Source organism: Squalius cephalus (assembly GCF_949319135.1).
Source record: "Squalius cephalus genome assembly, chromosome: 4".
Lineage (NCBI taxonomy): Eukaryota > Metazoa > Chordata > Actinopteri > Cypriniformes > Leuciscidae > Squalius > Squalius cephalus.
Window position 1 is genome coordinate 22,898,246 of NC_137125.1, and position 22,215 is coordinate 22,920,460.

Sequence of the window (22,215 nt, forward strand, 5' to 3'; positions counted from 1 at the left end):
ATAACGCCGCTCTCCCAGTCAGAAGTGTCAGCACAAATGTGACCTTGGTTCGCTCATCGTGGAATGTCCTGGGTTGAAGAGAGAAATGCATTGAGCAGCTGGTTAGGAAAGCTCGACAGTAATTAGGTTCACCTGAATAGGACTCGGGAACCGGCAGGCGGGGCTCCGACTGGGAGGGGTCCGCTGGTGATGGTGGGGGAATTGGTGGGAACTCGAAGATGTTGGATCTGCTGAGTGAGCCCGGACACCTGCGCCACTAAAGCCTGAACAGGGCGAGCTGTCTCGTTGAGGTTTTTCTCCTGAGCGTCCATTCTCTGTATGCTGTTGCTCACAAACGCATCCAGTGAGCCTGAAGAGCCACTCGCTGCTTCCATGGAACGGTCAGATCGTTCTGTCATGATTGAAGGATGGAAGCAAAGTGCAAGTAAAAACGATTTATTGTATAATTGATGATGATAATAATACAAGTCCAGATGAGACAGGCTAGCGGCGCAGGGACTCCGATGGCCAGATGAACCCGGTGATGAGAGTGCAACAGTGCGGTGAAGTGACTCCAGAGATGAGATGAATCCAGAGTTTATCCACAGGAACACGAACAGGAACAAGGAAGGCACAAGACTCGAGACGCTGACGGGAACAAACACCAGGACACCACAAACAACGATCTGACAAAGGAGATGAGAAAGTGGTGAGTATATATAGGTGATGAGATGAGCTGCAGCTGGTGACGGGAGTGATGAGCTGGATCATTGATGAGCACTAATGAGCCGGCACGCCCACACAATCAGCACACACACACACACACACACACACACACACACACAACAGAACACGAGACAAGAAAGAGACATAGGATTTATGAACCGTGACAAATATTTGCACCATGAAAGTATTTCACCAACTATGAATTCAATCTAAATTTTATAGGACTGTGTACAAAGATGGAAGTCGCTTCTGCACCACATATGTGGCATTCACCGGTGGGAGGAGGATGGTGCTCTGTACACCTGCCATCACACAACCCTGACAGAGGATGAACAGAGGCGCAAAAGGTGGCTGAGACCAAATTCATCAGCTTTTGTGGCACTGAAGGGAGTGGTGTTGGACAAAATCTCCTTAGAGACTTGAGGCAGATGTCACTCTTCAAGCATACTGGTATCTATTTACATTGATTCAAATATTTTTCCAGTCATGATGATTATTGTCGCAACATCGATACATTTTTTTGAGAGGAGCAGTTTTGTTTCATTACTGCCTACAACGCAATAATTTCAGTTACACTGGGGTCATTGAGTGTGTGATATTACATTTATACAGGATCTTTGGAGGTGTACCATCAGGTCAAGCTGAAGTATGCTGAGAAGCGACTTCACTTCAGTTACGACAGCATGAGGGCTCGTACCCAACTTGCAATAGTTGACCATAATAGCAACGTTGGGAGACCATAGGCGAAGACAAAAGAAGGTATCACATAATATATGCTCATTTATATCAATATGTTTTACATGACAACATCACATTCATTGTATACTATCTAGTCTCTTCAGGTTTTCCATGGAGATGCTGTATTTAATTTGTAATTTCATGTATTTTAGAACAACCACGGTACAAAGCTGTATACTCAAGACAAAACCCATGTTTGACAACACCACACAGGCTTTTCTTGTTGAGCGTGTGCTGAGGAGGAGAGAGGACAGTACTGTCGTCTTCTCCGACACTTTACCCCCTCGTAAACCAGGACAAAGGAAATTGCTCCAGAACATCACTCCAATTCCAAGGCCGGACAAGGGTGATCTGGTCGCTCATACCAAATCTCGCTTTTAAGCTTGGCAACACCACTGTTATCTGACCATGTTGACATTTTTTATATAAAGCTTAAACTGTTCTGTAATTTATTGTTGTAAAATAAAGTTTTGTTTGTAACTGTAATACTGTGTTCTTATAGTTCGAGTAAAAACACAGGAGCTTTGATTTACTATCTTTATTATAATGAATGACATCATGCAATCTTTTTGAACATGCACAATGTACAATTCAGACTAAACATTTAGAATATCTCCTCTGCCTCCTGAAATCCAATGTAAGTACCAGTGGGGGAGGGATACTTTCTTCTGATCACTGATACAACACAGCTAGGTAATGGTCTTCTACTGCCACGCCCAAGGCGCTCTCCTTTTGGTGCCCATTCTAGCACAACACGGTAGGCCACCAGTCTGTATTGGCTATTGGGAATGGGGGTGGGGGGCAGAGAGAGCAGACGTTTGGTCAGTTCACTAGCAAAATGGATAATGTATTTACAGCAAAAAACAAATGAAATAATAATGAAATGACTAAGGAAAAGGTATATGTAATGTAATCAATCAGATATTCAACTCACTATGGATAGCTGCCCATTTAGTCCCTCCGGATTTGGACGTCTCGTCCTGGACACTTTCTTCATTCCTAAAATAAACTATTTTAGGAACGAAGAAGAAAGTGTCCAGGACTGCCTTTTGGATAAGAGCAGGCAATTCCTTGGTACAGGTGACATTTTTCGTTACCTGGCTGTATGAGATCCCACTCTTTACAGCACAGGCTTTCTTCCTCGGTAGGCATTGGGTCACAATACCCACACAAACACCACCAGTTGTCCAAAATCCGTGTCCTTGAAGCATATGCTTCATCGGCCAGTTGTCCCTCTGTCTGTCTCCTTCTTTCCAACTCTTGTGAGGCTAGTTCTTCGTCTGTATACTCGAGTTACAACATTAGGGATGTGTATTTGCTGCCGTTCACTGCTAAGTGGCGCTATAATCATAGACTTTGAAAAGTTAGAAAGTGAACAGTTCATTCTCAACCAGCAGATACATTCAAGTGAAACATTGTAGTAAAACAAATTCATAATCACAGTGCTGAAATTACTTTATAATTTGCATTGAATTTAAACAACGTAAACGTTAACACTATGAGCCCTTCATTTTTTATGTATAATTAGAAAGGCTATGCATGTAAACTTGTCTACTTATACTTTATTTTAATTCATAGTAGATATATTAACTGTAAATTAAAGAAATGGTTCAAAGTAATTTCAACCCAGGGTCCTTTGCACCATGACCCCGAGCCAAACACCCCCCCAGAAGCCTTTTTTCCCTTGGTCGAACATTATTAAAGTTAGAGCTTATTTAGAGATTTCAGCCGAATGGCTTAGTGCAGGCGCTACTGGATCCAAGGTTGTATCTCGTAAATTACCCCACTAATAATGCCCAGAATGGTACCACACTTCTACAGTAGTACAAATAGGTTCTGTACTAAAACAAGGCATTGGAAAGTTTGTAAGTACATCAGGAGTTTATTTAAATAATACTTGCCTGATGGCTCATGCTACCGCTAACCCGGACATCGCCGTCACTTCCGTGATTTGGGAAAAGCCTGTAAAAGTCCAAGCAGAAAGCGATGCATAAGGATGTAGTGTAATGACGAATTATTATTTTTTCCGAAGTGTTAACAACTTAGTGTTAACTAATAATTAAAATATTACTGTAGTGTAACGATGCCCAGTTCCAGGAATGCACAAATATTTTGTTGGTAGTACCAGTTTGCAACAATTATTAGTTAACACTAAGTTGTCAACACTTCATAAAAAAATATAAAAATGGGTTTTTACAGGCTTTTCCCAAATCACGGAAGTGACCTTGACGTCCAGTAAACCACACCTGTTTTTAGTGTAGTGCTGAGTTTGATGTACAAAACTGAATTGTCTCACAGATGAACGGTTACTGTGCATACTAAAATAAAAATAGATAAAAATGAAATGAATTAATATAAAAGTAATATAATTTAGAGATAAAAATAATTTCATAATCCATCCATCCATCCATCCATCCACAATTACTAAAAAACAGATTAGTGTGTGTAGATTTGATCCCCACAATGACTAAAAACCAGTTGTGCGTACTGGCGATCCTCAGATTTACACAATACCTGAAATGACCCTACTGTGTCATGGTTGAATTGTATAGCAAAATATTTGAAATCTGAAAGGACATTTTCTAAACTGATATTGTATTAGTTGTCAGAATATTTTTTTAGGTCTTAAAGTTCATTAGAAAGTGTGGTCCTCATTATATAGCATTTCCAGACCTGCCAACCTTGAATTACCAATAGAATAGAACCAATTCAGTGGATGAGGATTATAAGGAGGCCATTGATAGAGGCCAATGGAGGGAATTTGGCCAGGACATGCAGAAACTTGTGTAATTTTAATTTAGCAAGGATTACTAAAATTTTTCACAATGCAGGTGAAGCAAAATTATAACCAAATAATTAATTTGATATTTAATCTACTGCAATCTCTACATATAGTACTACTTTTTCTTATCCTTTCAAGTTTTGAGTCTTCAGAAAAGTAATTGTTTAAATCTAGAACACCTACATTTGTTGTTGGGGTCTGACGATATGATGGTGTTTCTGTATTCAGTCTGTGGTGTGGTGGCAAACAATTTTCTATTACTGAATAAGAGACAAACATGTAACAATTGTGTCTTTAAAGATTATTTATTATCTTGCAGGTCATACAAAGTGCCTGCAGAGTGTGACCATAAGAGACGGTCATCCTTCCCCCCATATATTTTCGATTTAAGTCATTACATCCAGGGTGCGATTTGTGAAAAAAACAGAGGGGGGGATGTTTTGAAAAAGAAAAATCATAAAAATAAATCATGAGAACATGAACTTCATCACTGCATTTTCAGGAATTGTAAAATATTTTTTCTTATTAACTCATGAAGTAGCCTAACGCAATATTTTTACTTAATAGCTTATCTTTCCCCACACATATGAGCTGTGATCATGCACAACGAAAAAACATGTAAGAATGAACCACGGATTGATTGCAAAGTTAAATCATCACAGTAGCCTAGAAACAGTTTTACTGCTGCTGTTAAAGTAATAACGTTAACTTTACATCGCGATGCTGAGCTACAGTGAAATTATAGAAAAGACAGATGCATTATCTGTGTTAGTCAGTTCGCCTTATTCGCGCGAACTGGACGCACCCGCGCCGCGCTAAACGCCTCATTCGCGCCGCAGGACCTCTAGACGCGCGTAAACGCGTGTTTACATTGACTTAACATTGAAATCACTCGCGCCAGATGCTCAAGAGTGAGTAATCAAAAAACCTTTGCTTTAGCTTTATTTATTTTTTAATTTCGCTTTAGCCTCCGTATGTGTAACTTCGGCCATTCTCAGTGGTGTGACTGGGACACTAACTCTGCTTGTCATCACTTCATCATCTTGTGGGACTTCCGGTTGAAAGGGAACGCTGGCGCGTGTGGCTGCCGCTCCTTTCCCGTCAAACAATTATTTTTAATGTTTAAATACATATTATTCATGTTTTCTATCGTAATGTGGAATCGCGCAACAATCATTGGACTACTGCTGCTATCTTTGAGTGGTTGCAGGACCCAGGACTTACACAATTGTGATACTGTTATTTGCGTGGACTACGCTACAATGGCCATAAGGTACACTTCTCGCCAGCTGCTGAACCTTAATGGGAAACATGCTTTGGAGACTGAACCTCGCGCACTTTGCAATACCTATGGAATTCTTCGACCAAAACGCTACCTACATCGATCATCACGATGTGGGTACCTGGGTTCGTCACAAGAAAATGTATTTTATCCAAGAACCTTACGTAAATCGCTGATAATGCCATGGAGACCAACAAGGGCTGATTTAAATAATTTGTCAGTTATACGTGAGGAGGCTACACTTGGCATGGCCGTTTCGGTGCAATTGTTGAAATGTGCACTGATAAATGTGCGCTCAATTAATAACAAAGCCCTGACTGTATGTGACCTAATCATGGATCAAAACTGGGATCTCATTTGCTGCACAGAAACCTGGCATAAAGAATCTGATGGACTACTTTTTAATGAACTGACTCCTGAGGGTTATGGATTATGTGATCTCCCGCGTTCAACGGGTAGAGGAGGTGGTATCATTGTGCTGTATAAACAGCCACTTGGACTATCTTCTGTGGATATTCCTTCTTTTACCTCATTTGAATGCCTTGCTTTGAGTGTCTCTTCATCGTCTACGGTCATTGTGGCTGTGTATAGACCTCCCAAGGGTAGCAAAGAATTTACATCTGATTTTGCTGAATTAATATCGGTGTTGATTTTAAAATATCAAAAAATTCTAATTCTTGGTGATTTTAATATTCACATGGACAAAATAGATATCTCATCAACAAAAGACTTTACATCTTTATTAGAGTGCTTTGAGTTACATCAAGTTGTAGATTGTCCCACGCACAACAAAGGGCACATGTTAGATCTCGTGATTCAAAATGATACACTTGTGTCTGGGTTGTCTGTATCTGATTTTGGGCTATCTGATCACTTAGCTAAACTATTTAACTTGGAGCTACCTGTTATACCTGCTACCACTTCCCGTATTATTCACTACCGTAAGTGGCGATCTATTGTGCCCAAAGACTTCTCTGACTTTATTCACTCTGCTACTAGCTGTATCCTACCATCTGATGCATTGGAAGACAAAGTAAATATGCTGCACACAATTCTTTCATCCGGCCTGGACACCTTTGCTCCTTTGAAGTCACGTACTGTATCTTTTAAACGGTCTGCTCCGTGGTATAATGACGATCTGCGTGCAATGAAAACTCAGTGTCGCAAAATGGAGCGCAGGTGGCGCTCTACTGGTTTAACTGTGCATCATCAGACCTGGAAAGAAAGCTTGGGTGAATATAGGACTGAAATGGTATTGATAAGGTCTGCTCACTTTGCTCAAATCATTGCAAGTGATCAAGATAACCCTAAAAGGTTGTTTAATTCAATTAACAATCTTTTAAATAGAAAAAATAATTCTAATGTCTCTTCTTCTGTTCAATTGTGCAACAAGTTTCTTGTATTTTTTAGCAATAAGATTGAGGGGATAAGAGATCAGATTAATACTACAAAAACAACTGCTATCTCAAAACTAAATAGCATAGAATTTTCAGGTGTCTATCTTAAAGAATTTCTCCCGTTAGATTCTCAATCTTTGTGTAATGTGGTCTTAAAGATGAAAGCTACTACCTCTCATGTTGACCCCATACCAGCTAGGTTGTTTCAGTCATGTTTTACTTCATTGTGTTTGCCCCTTCTGAGTATTATAAATGATTCTCTGTCTTCTGGTGTTGTGCCCTCCGCACTTAAAATTGCCGCTGTAACCCCGGTTCCAAAAACAAATAGCTGTGACTTTGAGAATCTAGGAAATTTTCGTCCCATCTCTAATCTCTCTTTTATTGCTAAGATCTTAGAACGTATTGTTGCAACAAAATTGTTATCTCATTTATCTGTTAATGAACTCTTTGAGCCTCTTCAATCTGGCTTCCGTAAAATGCATAGCACTGAGACAGCTTTAGTTAAAGTCACAAATGATTTACTGATGGCTTCCGATTCTGGATGTTTATCAATACTGATTTTGCTTGATCTCAGTTCTGCATTTGACACTATTGATCATTGTACTTTACTTACTCGCCTGGAGTCTGTCTTTGGTGTATCTGATTCTGCCCTGAGCTGGTTTAAATCTTATCTCTCTGATCGCAAACAATTTGTTGTGCTAGGTGGCAGTAGATCGGAGGTTGGTATAGTGAAATATGGTGTACCTCAAGGTTCAATTTTAGGTCCTTTGCTTTTTAGTCTTTATATTTTTCCTCTTGGCCAACTCTTGAGGTCTCTTGGTCTTGATTTTCATTTATATGCTGATGACACCCAGATATATATTCACTCAAAGCCGGATGTAAATGTAGCTGTTACTCACCTTTCTAACTGCATTACAGAAATCAAAAATTGGATGACTGTTAATTATTTATGTCTAAATAGCAATAAAACCGAGGTGATGCTCATAGGTTCGACTCACCAGTTACGCAAAGTAACATCTGTAGCTTTAAATGTGGACGGCTCAGACATACAGTTCCAATCTAAATTAAAAAACTTGGGAGTAATTTTTGATTCTAACTTAACATTTGACCTGCATGTACATAATACTGTTAAAGTTTCATTTTATCATCTTAGAAATATGTCCAAATTACGACCCATGCTGCCTATTTCTGTAGCAGAAAAATTAATAAATACTCTGTTTTTTTCTAGAATTGATTATTGCAATGCCTTGTTGGCGGGAGCATCTAAATCTATTCTGAACCGACTTCAGTGGGTACAAAACTCTGCTGCACGTATTCTGACTAAGACCAGACAAAGAGATCATATAAAACCTGTTTTAGAGACATTGCACTGGCTGCCTGTTGAATATCGTGTTGATTTTAAAATTCTTATGTTGACCTACAAGGCGTTAAATGGACTCGCTCCGCAATATCTTTCTGACCTCTTAGTACCGTACTTTCCTTCACGTAATCTTCGCTCAGCTGACGCTGGCCTTTTAGTTGTCCCGGTAACGCGCCTAAAAACAATGGGTGATAGGGCGTTTTCTTCAGTCGCCCCAAAGTTATGGAATTCCCTGCCCTCCAAGATTAGAAGTGCTCCATCTTTGAAATTATTTAAGTCATCCCTTAAAACGTATTATTTCAAAGAAGCATTTGGGTGAAACGTGATTGCTGTGGTTCTCCATGTGATATATTTTATTTTATTTTACGTTTTGTTTACTGATTTTAACTTGTCTTTTAGGTTTATAACATTGTTTGTATGCATGTTTTGTAATAGTTGTATACTATGCTGATTTTTCTACCGTGGTTTTATTGACTATGTAAAGCGCTCTGAGAATTGACTTTTAAAAGCGCTATACAAAATAAAGTTATTATTATTATTATTATCATAGAAACAGATAATCAGATTGTGATGTTTATTCCCGCTTCAGTAATATGCTGAATATTATTCGGCATATAACTGAGATGAATATGCCTTCCTTTCGACACACAGCTCCACTGCCCAACCGTCTCGCAAGTGTTGATAGGCTATTACTCGTGAGGTGTAACCAATCAGATAGCGCCGTGGGCGGGACATTGAGCAACAGAGAGGCTGCGGCCAAAGTAGCGCATTTTAAAATAAACTTGACTTTAATCAAACCACGGATCCATAAGTTTTGTGATCCGTCTCGCCACTAGTGTAATAGCACTGATCACTTTGAGGGGGGGATAAATTTATCCCCACCGGGGATAAAAATAATTAAGCAGAGGCAGGGATACATTGACCAGAAAGGGGGAAATCCCACGCATCCCCCCCGGCAAATCGCACCCTGATTACATCACACTTATACTCTTCATCTCTGAAGATGAAAGAAGAAAAAAAGAAGAAAGCTTAGGCTGTTTTGTGGGGATAGTCCCTTTAGTATTTAGCAAGCAAGTAAAGACTTAATCTGAAGCCGGGCAAAATGAATAAACACTATTATTGCACTCCTGACATAAAATTAGACCTGCAGTCACCTCAGTATAAACAAGAAATATTATAGATGTTCAGAATGGAAAGAACATCTTAACTCAATTAATGCATTTAACTTTAAAACTACACTGTCTAACTTTTTAAGTCAACTTAAAAAGTTAGACAGTGTAGTACTTAGCAAAAAACACTTTTTGTTCTATCAAAAGTATATGTGCTCATTCATGTGTAATTACTTCTACCAACTAATAAAGTATTCTCGTAAGCGTAAAATTTGCCATTTATAATACATACGAGCGAGTCGCTTGAATGGCGGCAGCCATGTTGCGCCTCCATCTTGAAAATACATTCGCCAAAGAGGGACATACCTGAAAATTCAAGCTTCGCCTTTCACGTTTTACACTCAGTGACACCGTGACGAATGCGAGGGGGAGATTTTTGGAGAGTGTTTTTCTTTGTCTAGGAGGTCTCACCAATCTACTTGCTTGCTTTGTTTTTTAGTTTTCCTTTGCCTTTCCCTCTACCTTTAGCTTTCCCTCGCACATCTGTCGCATCAACTGATCTATGACTCTGCTCACGGAGAAAATTATGTAGCCTACGCTGTAAACATTGCCTTACACTATTAATCTCGTTCAATATACAGAATAATGATAGCACTGATACTTTACTAACATTAGCTTGCATTCGTTTGGGGTAGCTGATATTAGCAATGAAATGGTACCAAAATAACGAAAACATAAAACTATTATTCATTTTACATATAAGTCATAACCTACATGTTAACTGACTAAATAACTAAATGCACTTTGTAATAGTTTTCTAAAGTAACCTCATCACTTGAAGGAACACTCATGGACGAAGTCGAACTGGAAGCCATGCTAATCTTGGAATAATACGGCCACCGTAGGAGTTAAAACGCCCTTGGAATTGAAAGGAACAGAAACTAATATTCACTGGGTAGTCATATATCATTTCACCGCTAGATGGGGGGAAAATATCACAGTGTAGCTTTAACTTCCGCTGGTTGTGTCATCATCAGATTTCGTTGGTTTTGGACATACATCATTAAATTGATCCTCATCATTAGACATTCAAAGCATTTGGTATGAGATTGTTTTGTCACCAGACTCATTCATTATTAGTATTATTAATTATTTATTAATACTATTTATAATTTATTAATTAATAATAAATTAATAAATAATGAATTTGATATTTAGTCTACTGCAGTCTCTACATATAGTACTACTTTGTCCTTTTCCTTTCAAGCTTTGAGTCTTCAGAAAAGTAATTGTTTACAGTTTCACTGATCCATTAAAACAAACACTAAACCCAGGATAGAGTGTGTGAGTGAATGTGGTCTGGACTGTGTGGATGAGGCTCATTGTGTCAGAGACGCTGTAGAAGGACAGAGTTCCTGCACTGTAATCCACATACACTCCTATTCTACTGCTGATGGGCTTAACAGAGAGTTTAGTCTCTATCTTATTGTGATAGAATGAGTATCTGGAGGAAGAGCAGCACAAACTCCAGGACTGATCATTAGATCCAAACCGACACTCATTACCCGATCCCTTTCTGCTGATGCTCTTATATGACACTGATATACGCACATATTCTCCACTCCACTCAATCTCCCAGTAACAGCGTCCACACACTCTCTCTACACAAAACCTGCTCATAATAATCAAATCTGTCTGGATGATCAGGATACGGCTGACGCTCTGGTTAAGTGACAGTAATCACTTTGTTTTTCTCAGACAGATGGAGGTGTTCATTCTCTGTGTTCAGATCCAGAGTGAACTGATGGGAATCTGATGGAGAGAAAACACATCAGAATCAGGAATTATGTATCTGTCTGATCTTTTATTATAGCTGAACTCTTTATGTTCAATATATCCAGCAGTGTCTCAGTACAGTTTACCAGATATCCTGTGCAAACCATCATCTAAAGATGGACCTGAATATTAATGTTGGTTATTATTCTGTGTTTATTATAATTAGGCCTATTATTGTATTGACACCATTCAAATTTTTGGGGTCAGTATGATTATATTTCAAAAGAAATCGATACTTTAATTAAAGGGGAACTGAAAGGAACAAAATATAATTGCTAACGTTGGTTATTAAAATTGTAAACAAATTAATACAAAAATAATATTAAAACAAAACATATATGAAGTTTTTCCCAAAACTGAAATTGACATTTGTTGTTATCAGAGCACAGCCATGTTCGATGACGTCACTGGGATGGTACCACTGTAGGCTACTCTACTGCTACTCGGACTGCACTGACTGATTTTGACAGTATGGACAGAGACTTCCTGCCAATCCATTTGGCTACGCATTTGAACCATTATTTGAAATAATAAAAACGGCATATTCTTTACTGTATGAATGAAACGTATACTGATTCTTATATAGACTGCTGTCCCTTTAAGAACTACAGTAATGCAGGGATCTAGAATATACTGATACACATTCACAATTTCTAACAGATGTTTACATTCACTTAAAGGGATAGTTCACCCAAAAATGAAAATTCTGTCAGTAATTACTCACCCTCATGTTGTTCCAACCCCGTAAGACCTTCGTTCATCTTCGGAACACAAATTAAGATATTTTTGATTAAATCTGAGAGTTGTCTCACTCCTCCATAGGCTTCTAAGGGACTGAAACTTGCTGGCCCAGAAAATGTATTAAAGACATCGTTAATATAGTCCAAGTGACTCCAGTGGCTCAATCTTAAGTTTATAAAGCGACGAGAATACTTTTTGTGAGCAAAAACAAACAAAAATAACGACTTTATTCCACTTTTCATTTCCTTCTCTCTGGGCCTCGGGTCTTTTCACGTAGTGTTTAAGCGTAGCGCGTCTGTGTTGCACATCACCACGTAGGCTCACTATTGGCCGACGCTGGTCATGTGTGATACGTGGTGACGTACAACACAGACGCGCTACGCTTAAACACTACGTGAAAAGACCCGAGGCCCAGAGAGAAGGAAATGAAAAGTGGAATAAAGTCGTTATTTTTGTTTGTTTTTGCGCACAAAAAGTATTCTCGTCGCTTTATAAACTTAAGATTGAGCCACTGGAGTCACTTGGACTATATTAACGATGTCTTTAATACATTTTCTGGGCCAGCAAGTTTCAGTCCCTTAGAAGCCTATGGAGGAGTGAGACAGCGCTCAGATTTAATCAAATATATCTTAATTTGTGTTCCGAAGATGAACGAAGGTCTTACGGGGTTGGAACAACATGAGGGTGAGTAATTACTGACAGAATTTTCATTTTTGGGTGAACTATCCCTTTAAGTCAAAACCAACTGTTTATGTGAACCTTGTGTTTTTGACACTTTAAATGTTTTAAGACGATAAAGAGAATTAAGTTTAGTGCACGCGCTGTGACAGCTGGCTGTCTGTGCATAATTGCGCTTAGCCGTGTGCGCTCATCAAATTTAAACTGGCAAGGCGCGCCGCGTCTCTCCTACACAGTTTGAAAGCGGCTGAAATCACAGTAACAAGTATCTTGCAGGTGTCGTCGATGGATATTGCTTATATTGGATAGCATCCTCGATGTCGGATTAATTTAGCAAGGTGATCTACAGTGAAGGTGAACATCACAATAACAACTAATGGGTGAGTGGAACTTGTTTACAGGACCCACCGTGGTCACATTTATGTGGCCACAGTCATTTCTCAAACAGGTTATAGCACTCTTTCGCTGCGGCTAACAGTGCTAGAGGTGATGCTGCCCTGTGTCAGTCTGTCGATTTGCCATGCACTGTAGCCAGAAAAGTCAAAGACAGAAGGTGTTGCCTCAGGCTTGAGTCTGTTCGACTTGGTCTTGATCAGTCTACCACCAAAATTAAAAAACTCTATCATGCCAGTGACGTTATGGACCATTGAAGCTCAAGATGGCTGCGCCCTAGTAACAAAACAACAAACTAACATCACTGTTTTCCCCCCTTGTAACTACTTCAGCAGTTTTAAAGGAACACTCCGACTTTTTGGGACTTTAGCTTATTCACAGTATCCCCCAGAGTTAGATAAGTCCATACATCTCGTGTGCTGCGCTAATCACTCCGCCCAAGTAGCCACTCCGCCCAAGTAACGTTAGCTGTGCTCCTACGCCTAGTGAGAATATAGTTCCCAGTATTTATACGATTAAAAATGGTCTCTGTCTCATATAGCCTTGTTATTTGTACACGCTGTGACTATACAGATCACAACATGTAAATAGGAAAATGTTTGCATTATTTTGTCACTTATTGGGATTAGTATGCTACCATTATCCATTTACATCCAGTCTTTGTGCTAAGCTAGGCTAGCGGTGGGTGCGTCAAATAACACTTACAGAACGCACAGAAATGAAAAAGGTATGTATGGACTTATCTAACTCTGGGGGATACTGTGAATAAGCTAAAGTCCCAAAAAGTCGGAGTGTTCCTTTAAGTGTCCTACCACAAATGACAATGATAACACATCTGTTATATCACCTTTACTTCCTATTTCATTTCGGTTCCCCTTTAAGCAAGGATCCATTAAATTGATTAAATTATGAGTGTAATACTTTGATTTACAAAGTTTTTAAGCATTGTAAGCCTATTGTTGGTGATTTTCAGTGCTGTAGCCTCTGACAATCTTGAGATTGCTTTACATTTCTGTCTGTTTCCTCAAAGGTTAAAGACACTTGTTACAAAATCCTGTTGAAGATAAATCCATAGTGGAATTTTTTCAGAAGAGATTTCAGATTGTTCTTCCTTTCCTGAAGCTTTTTTACTACTATGATTTTACCTCTAAATGACTGTTTTTAATTGGTGAAAATTGGTAATTGGTTGTTAATTCAGTGAAAAATAATCATAGGCTATTTATTCATTCACTTTAGAAGATGTTTACATCCTGATTTACATCTTTATTAAAGTCACGAGTCAATTATATTTAGATTGTTAGCTAGTTATACTCTCTGTCCCACTTTGGAAATGTGCAAAATACACACACACACAAAAAATAAATAAATAAAGGACAGTAAAGATATTTAAAATCTTAAGAAACATTTTTATTTTTAATAATTTCAAATATCTAACATTTATGTTTCATTTCATATTTCTGTTACAATCTTTAATTTCATTAATATATTCAAAAATAAAATGGTTTCTCTCCCCTTCTGACGTAGGAAGAAGATCTTATTATAATATTACCGACCCTTAATCTGCACGTTTCCACACAAGGCACCGCCATTTATTTGGTTTCACAAGCGACAACAGTGTAACCAGTTCTAACACAATGGCAAAAGTTTGAGCAAAGCATGAAACTGTTCTGGCGTTGCTGCACAGAGCACTGAACACTATTTGACCAAAAACTATTTGACCGGCCTTCTCCTGAACAGAGGCGGAGCAGCAGCTCATTTGCATTTAAAGGGTCACAGACAAAAACGCGTGATTTTGGTCACACCCAAAAAGGAGCAACTTTAAGAAGCTATAATAAATGATCTGGGGTATTTTGAGCTGAAATTTTACAAACACATTCTGGGGACACCATAGATTTATAATAAATCTGGTGAAAATATGTCACCTTTAAAATCAGAGATATTTCACAATATTACTGTTTTAAAATATTTTGGATCAAATAAATGCAGTCTTCGTGAGCAGATGAGAATACTTTAAAAATATTAAAAAAAACTTACCAACGCCAAACTTTTGATTGGTGGTGTATATTATATATTTTTATTTATAATATGTATTTTGGAGTATATTATTATTATTATTATTATTATCATCATTATTCACCTATATATAATTTAAGAAGCATGTCATTGAATGCCACATAACAGATTTGACTGGATAGACAATTGGAAATATCATTATTATTAGTTTCCCAAGGATAAAAAAAAAAGCCATGTGAATAAAAATTATATTTATGAGTGCTTTATAAATGCTTTAGAAATTTGGCACTGAATCGTTAATTATGTAGATTATCACAAGCTGCAGCCAATAAGCAAACAAGAAGCATTTATATTGAAAACAAAAACAAGAAAAAAACATATGTTGTGTCTGAATGATAAACGCAGAAATTGTTTTCACTGGAAGTTCGGCAGCTGCGCTACAGAAAGCTGAAAGAGACACTGAAGTAAATAGTCTTTGCAATGGAAATGATACACCATCTATTCTGGTCACTGGTGTAAACTGGCAGGTTGCATTCTGTCAACACCGGACGCGAACGGCGCTACACGTCTACGGGCCTTAAACAAACGGCTCCCTAGAACATCGATGTTCTCCAAACGCCCCCATTGAGAAACACTAATTTACATGATCAACTATGAAACTCTTCTATCATGTTTTCTTTCTACAGGAAGAACATGAAGACATTTAATACGTTTTTCTGCTTGTTTTCTGCTAAGCAGTAAACCAATCAAAACAGACTGGGGCCGGCTGACCAATCAGAGCAGGCTGCGGTTTCAGAAAAAAAACTGAAACTAAAACAGTGTTCAGACAGAGGGTGAAAACAGACATTAAATGATGTAAATACAGTATATTCTAGTAGACCCCATAAACAACATAATAAGCCTGTAAATGAGCATAATGGGATCTCTGTAAGTTCATACCTGTTTCTCGTCCTCTGTCCTCTGTACAGCAGCTGATACAGTGTCGTGGTTTTTATGTTCATCCATACACAGCACACGTTATGTGTTCAGACTATAGAGTTTCATCACCATCAAATGGCCTGGCAGCAAAATACACCGTTTTTAGTCGTTTTCGTGGATCGTTGTGAATGGGGATTGTTTTGACAGTAGTGTTGTCTGTACGCGGAAAAATCAAAGGAAAAACTTATCTGTTTTCAGCGTATCGTTGTCGTGTAAATGTACCTTAAAACGAATTTAGGGTAAAACCATTAAAGGGGTGGAGACCTTTTTTCGAAGGCTTGAAGGCTGTAACGTGTTCATGCTTCGTTTTTAAAAATTTGCATTATTTTTCACATATTTAACCATTATTCTACACTGCTCTGTCCCTCCTTGTAAAAACAGTCGGTTGATTTCCGGGTTTTATGAAGCCAGTTGTGGCTCGTAAACATAAGCTTCTGTTTTTTAAGTTGGAACTGCTCCATCTTTCAGGACAAGACGTTGTGCGAATCCTGCATTGAACTCGCTTAGATTGAGGAAGCTTTCCTCTGAAAAATGTGCAGCACAGAGAGCGACATTTGGATTATAAATATGAGGGACCGAGTTAAAAATAAATTGTAACCATTGCTCCCTAACTCCACCATCCTTAGGAAGACTGAACAAAGTGGGCCTGCAATCTGGGTGAAAATAACAGCGTTTCGACGGCATGGCGGCAACGACACTCTACTACCACAACAACTCTTCTCCAAAGCAAAATAAAATGGCCTCGCCCCCTTTATTTATTGTGTTCCCAGAGGAGGGGTTTATGTAAATGTTCGGGTTAGTGATGTCACTAACCCTGGAGGAATGTCTTGTAGTCCCTACTGGCCGTTTGCTGTAGTCCTTAGAAATTGATTTCTTTAAAAGTAAATATTTCCCTTTGCTTTGAACTTTGAGCGTTGTAACTTTGCAGATGTTGTTTATGCTCAAACAGCAACATTACACACTAGCTAAAGTTAAAAAAGTGAAATCACATTCAACTACCACTTTAAATTATGTAAATGTAGTCTAGTAGACCCCATAAACAATATTATGAGCCTGTAAATTATCAGAATGGGACCTCTGTAAGTTCATACCTGTTTCTCTGTCCTCTGTGCTGCCACTGATACAGTGTCGTGGTTTTTATGTTCATCCATCACACACAGCACACATATACACTTCTGATCAGTGCGGCAGAAAACCTCGAGGATCTTGTCGTGTTTCTGGCAGATCATCTCCTGCAGTTGTCCAGTGGCATCAGTCAGATTGTGACTCTTTCCTTTAAACCAACTCTCATGTTGTTCAAGGTGATTCTGACAGTAAGAGTTCAGACACACCAGACAGGACTTGACGGCTTTGTGTTTTCTTCCAGTACAGACGTCACACTGCACATCTCCAGCTCCAGCGTAACAGTCAGCAGCAAGTTTAGTCTTCTTCAGTTTCTCCACCATTTCAGCCAGAATGGTGTTTTTAGCTAAAGCAGGTCTTGGCCTGAAGGTCTGTCTGCACTGAGGACAGCTGTAGACTCTCTTCTCATCCTCCTGATCCCAGCAGTCTGTAATACAGACCTTACAGTAACTGTGTCCACAGGAAGTGGTCACTGGATCCTTCAGGAGATCCAGACACACTGAACACATAAATTCGTCCTGAGAAAATCTGGCTTCTGCCATTTTACTGCATGAATACAGAGACACAAACACACAACAGCTCAACTACACTTCAGTTTCAATTTCTCTGAACTCATGTGTTTCCTGTTTCCGTGTTTGAGTGTCGTGTGTAAAACAAGCGTGTCTGTAAATCAGTGTGACGAGGCGTGATGGTAATAACAGTCACTGGTGTCAAAAAGTGCAATGATGTTTATTGACAGTCTAACAGAGTTAACTAACAGAGTTTAACTCTACATTTCTTCATTGATTCATCCAGATCAGTCATACTGCATTCCAGGAAGGACTGTTTTTGATAGATTCAAAACTTGATTTATTTTTCTAGGGTACATAATTCTAACATTGGTTTTGTTTCTTTGGACCTGGAGAAAGCCTTTGATCAGGTCAATCATGGCTTCCTGGTTAAGTGCCTTTTGGTCCATCTATTATTGCTTATATTAAAATTTTGTACACTAACACAATGGAACCCTTACAAGACCTTTCAGAGTAAGCAGAGGCATAAGGCAGGGGTGTGGACTCTCAGGAATCCTGTATGCCATTGCTATTGAACCACTTTTAGTTGCACTGAGAAACAAGCTGGGTGCATATCAACAGTGTGTCCACCTCAAACCTCATAACTGCTAGGCTTAGTGCCTACGCTGATGATGTCACTGTTATCATTAGATCTGCTCAGGATGTTATGAATTTGAGAGAATCTTTGGAAGTTTAACAGAAAGCCTCCTCATCTCGTATCAATTGGCAAAAGACCATTTTAATTTCATTCAGTTTTATTTCATTTCATTGTTTTTTTTTTTTGCTTACCGTCATCATTCATCATGTTGCTGTTCGTTTCAATGTTACAATAAACCACCTGGATTTGCAGTGGAAACGCATCATCCTTTACTCCCTCTACTCAGCCTCTTAGCGGTTACTGGCTGCCGCTACACCACCAAAAGATTTGTTGCAACATCTGCAGAAGACGTTTGTTGAGTTTTTATGTGATGGTTACCATGGGCTTACCCTTGCAATTCAGTATTTTCCCAGTCAATGAAGGGGGCCAAGGGTTGATTGAGTAGGCAGACAAGGTTAAAGCTAAAGATGGTTTAAAACCTACTCTACCCTGTGGATTTTAGGCCATGGGTGTCGTTTGGTTTGGCGTTGCTCAGAACTTTTGGTGGGCTCTGTCTGTCACGTTACGCTAAATAGAACCCAAGCGCAGACAGTAACTTTCACAAAACACGGTTTATTTACAACCGGAAACAAAGACCCACGATGGGGCAAACAAACAATAACTAGACTTGACAATAAAATGGAACTGGACCTTTCACAGACAGACCACAATACTCACAGAACCGAATGTTAACAAGACGAACCAGAACTAAGGAACAAACACCGGGAGCTTACATAGAACACATAATTACAAAGGTACAGGTGACACTGATGAACAGCAATACTAACGAGGGAACAAGGGACGTGGTAAGGACACATGATCACAATCACAGGTGACGCTAATACAACATTAACAACATGGAAACGAGGCAAAATACAAGACAATACAAACACAGTCAAAACAACCGACCATGTGTTTGCACACAAAACAAGAGACAAATACATGACACTGTCTTGATAGGCAATTGTTTTTAATGTCTTCTTATGATAGAAAGTTTTCATCTGATGTAAAATGTTATGCTTCTGTGTTAAACTCCTGGATAGGTTTTAAATTGATTAGATTTTAAAATAATAATTTTGGCCTTGAAGAACCAGTTTTACAACCCCTTTTTATGTGATGCTATCTGTACATCTAATAGAATTGTTAAAACTTTTTTGAAAAAAGGACTGATAAAAGTTTTAGACTTGGTTGATACCTCATCTAAAACATGGAGGTTAATGATAGATATTGGTAATCGGGCTGGAATTAGATCAGTCAGGATGATAGAGAGGCTCATTGGTGGGTTAAAAGCATTTTTTAAACTGTTTTCTGCCTGGAGGTCCTTCTAGAGTTTTGTTTCTTAAGTTATTTGTGTCTCCTAAGGTTGGTGTTGAAGATGGTCAGGAAAGAAAGCTGCTGACATTAAATAGATTAGAAGAACTTGATTTTTAGGTGGTCGGAAAAAGAGACCTATATCAGTTATGTGTTAAAGTAGATTATTTTGAGCATATTAACAGCGGTGATACAAAATGGAAAGAATTTTTAACAGTTCCTGCTGGTCTTTATCCCTCTTGGAGGCTTTTTTTTTAGAAGGGTCCTATACCTAAACAATCTGGAGACCTACAGTGGAGGTTATTACATTGTGTGTGGCCTACTAATTGTCATGTTTTTAAATTTAACGAATGCTTTACCATCTTATATTTTCTGTTCTTTACCAGACTCTGTATTTCATGTCTTTACTGAGTGTTTTAGATTGGTTCCATTATTTATGTTGCTAGAAAGACTACTTGGGAATTTGGGTTTTGTTTTTAACAAGACTCTGTTTATCTATGGTTGCAAGTATTCAAGAGCGCACCAACAGCAGTGTACTGTAGCAAATTTAATTATCAGACAGGCCAATTAGCCATTTGGAAGTCTTGTAGACTGGCTGCTGAAGGGCGAAATATAAATGTTTGTCTGCTATTTACTGCTTTGGTGGAATCCAGAATAAGAGTGGAGCATAGAATTTTACAAATGACAAATAACTTGCTTGAGTTTGAGTTTAAATGGTGTGCAATTGGATCTTTACTGTCACTTTGTGAGGATGGAGAAATAATGTTTAATTGGTGTTGTATGGTGGTAATTTTTGAGTGGGTATCTTGTTTTTTAATTTTCTTTCCTTTTTTATTATTATCTCTTGAATATTTTGCAATGTGATATGTGTGAGGCATAATTAAGAGGTTTTTTTTTAAAGAATGTTTTAATAAAGTGTTTTCTCTCTCTCATCTGAGTTAACTCAACAAGTACAGATGGTTCTAAACCACAATAATACTTTTACCACAGCAACATAAGGGACGTGTATTTGCTACCTTTTACCGCTAAGTGGCGTTATAATCACAGAATGGCGCTGCCGGTGTGTTTACACTCATAGAAAATAATGTGCTTGAATTTTAAAGATGTGGCGTGACGCTGCGCTTCTCGTCCAGTGTGCGACTGCGACCCCCTTAACATGGACATTTTCATATTAAATCTCTTACAGACAGCGGAGTTGATAGAACCAAAGTTATTTGTAACCACTGCAAAGCTGACTTCACAGACTAAAAATAATCTGTGTATCATTTGTTCAGTCATTTTTTGACTTAATATTGAAAGTAGAAAACGTTTTTTTTTTTTTTTAAGTTTTTAATTTTTTTTCAAAAGAACTAAAAACAAAAATTCAGCTTGATTGTTATACAACCAGTATATATAATTCCAAACAAACTCAGTTATTTTGACAGGTAAAAGCCCACACAGTTTTTGTACATTCTAATCAACCATATGGCGGATTCTCAGCTTCCTTCTTTCAAACGACATGGCCGTCAGATTAACTGGAGGGGAATTAATGGAAAGGCAGCATTTAAAGACACCTCTCTAAAACCTGTAATTATTGTATGGTTTTCTGAAAATAACTACAGTGATTTTATTTATGTTGTGTGGTGTCAGCTAAAAAAAATTCCCTATAAATGTTAGATTTATAATAAATAACAATTAATTGCTTATTTACCGTTGGTCATATACAGTATGTGTCATATATGGTGTCATTGTAGCTGCTGTCAGAAGAAACCGCTTAACTGCCACTGCAACAGACCAAGAAATTGAACATTGGATCAAAAGATGGCTGCAACTTGCTGCAGACAGGGATAGAGGCCGTCGGGCAAGAGAAAAAAATGAATGGGTAACTAAACCCTAAAACAATTATTTTTAGTTAAAGGTGGGGTATGTGATTTGCAAAACGGCCGGCAGATTTTGAAAATACACAACTCAAATGGTCCTACCTTCTTTCCTTTGACTCCACCCATTCGAAGAACATGGACATGGATGGGGGGAGGGGGGTATGGTACGACCGTTTGATTGACGCACTTACTGTCCAATGATTCTAGGTGGTCTTGGAAATGATTGGCTGGAGTTTTTCGAGTCCTGCCCGTTCCACAGATGATTAAATTGCTTAATTTTCATTTCAGTGCTTCTAACTCAGTGGCTGTAAGTGGGTTAGGAATAGGATTTCATGTGATTTTGAAAAAATGGCCAAAAAAGATAATTACATACCCCACCTTTAATGATCTGTAAGACTGGGGCTTTTTTAGTGCTGTTCATTGATTCGAGTAAATGTTTTGAGATTTGGGTATAAAGTGTTTTAATCCTACAATATATGGTGTAAAAACATATGAGTGCTGCCCTCTTCAGGTTGAACGGTGGCTACTGCAGTTGAATTTTCCTATTGGATGTTGTGGTGCCGCGTGACGTAAGCAGGCACCAGCTCACCACGCCCTTGGAATTGCGAGTATTGAAAACGATCAGGATAGCGTTGATTAGCATCTAGTTAGCATAGCATTTATATAGTTATTTAGATTATTTCGTGTAGCCTAGGTAGTTAATTAGCATAGTTGTTAGTGTGGTTA

The 22,215-nt window shown here is 38.4% G+C and overlaps 2 protein-coding genes across 2 annotated transcripts in view; one reads left to right on the top strand and one right to left on the bottom strand.

Annotated features, from left to right (window-relative positions):
* The window catches only part of LOC307157335 (uncharacterized protein), a 625,157-nt gene that overhangs the window by 481,889 nt on the left and 121,053 nt on the right, over positions 1-22,215 (top strand). The window lies entirely within an intron of this gene.
* On the bottom strand, positions 1,970-17,742 carry LOC307157415 (E3 ubiquitin/ISG15 ligase TRIM25-like). Its single transcript, XM_079869349.1, has 3 exons — positions 17,104-17,742; positions 2,378-3,405; positions 1,970-2,222 (listed from the first exon to the last, which is right to left on the bottom strand). The coding sequence occupies exons 1-2, from the start codon at positions 17,674-17,676 to the stop codon at positions 3,382-3,384; spliced, it is 597 nt and encodes a 198-aa protein (XP_079725475.1). The 5' UTR covers positions 17,677-17,742; the 3' UTR covers positions 1,970-2,222; positions 2,378-3,381.

Bases quoted from the DNA above. Each gene is read 5' to 3' on its own strand.
- LOC307157415 (XM_079869349.1), bottom strand. From the start codon at position 17,676: ATGGCAGAAGCCAGATTTTCTCAGGACGAATTTATGTGTTCAGTGTGT. The intron at 3,406-17,103 runs GTATGAACTTAC...GGACTTTTACAG, and splicing joins CACAGAGGACAGAGAAACAG to GCTTTTCCCAAATCACGGAA.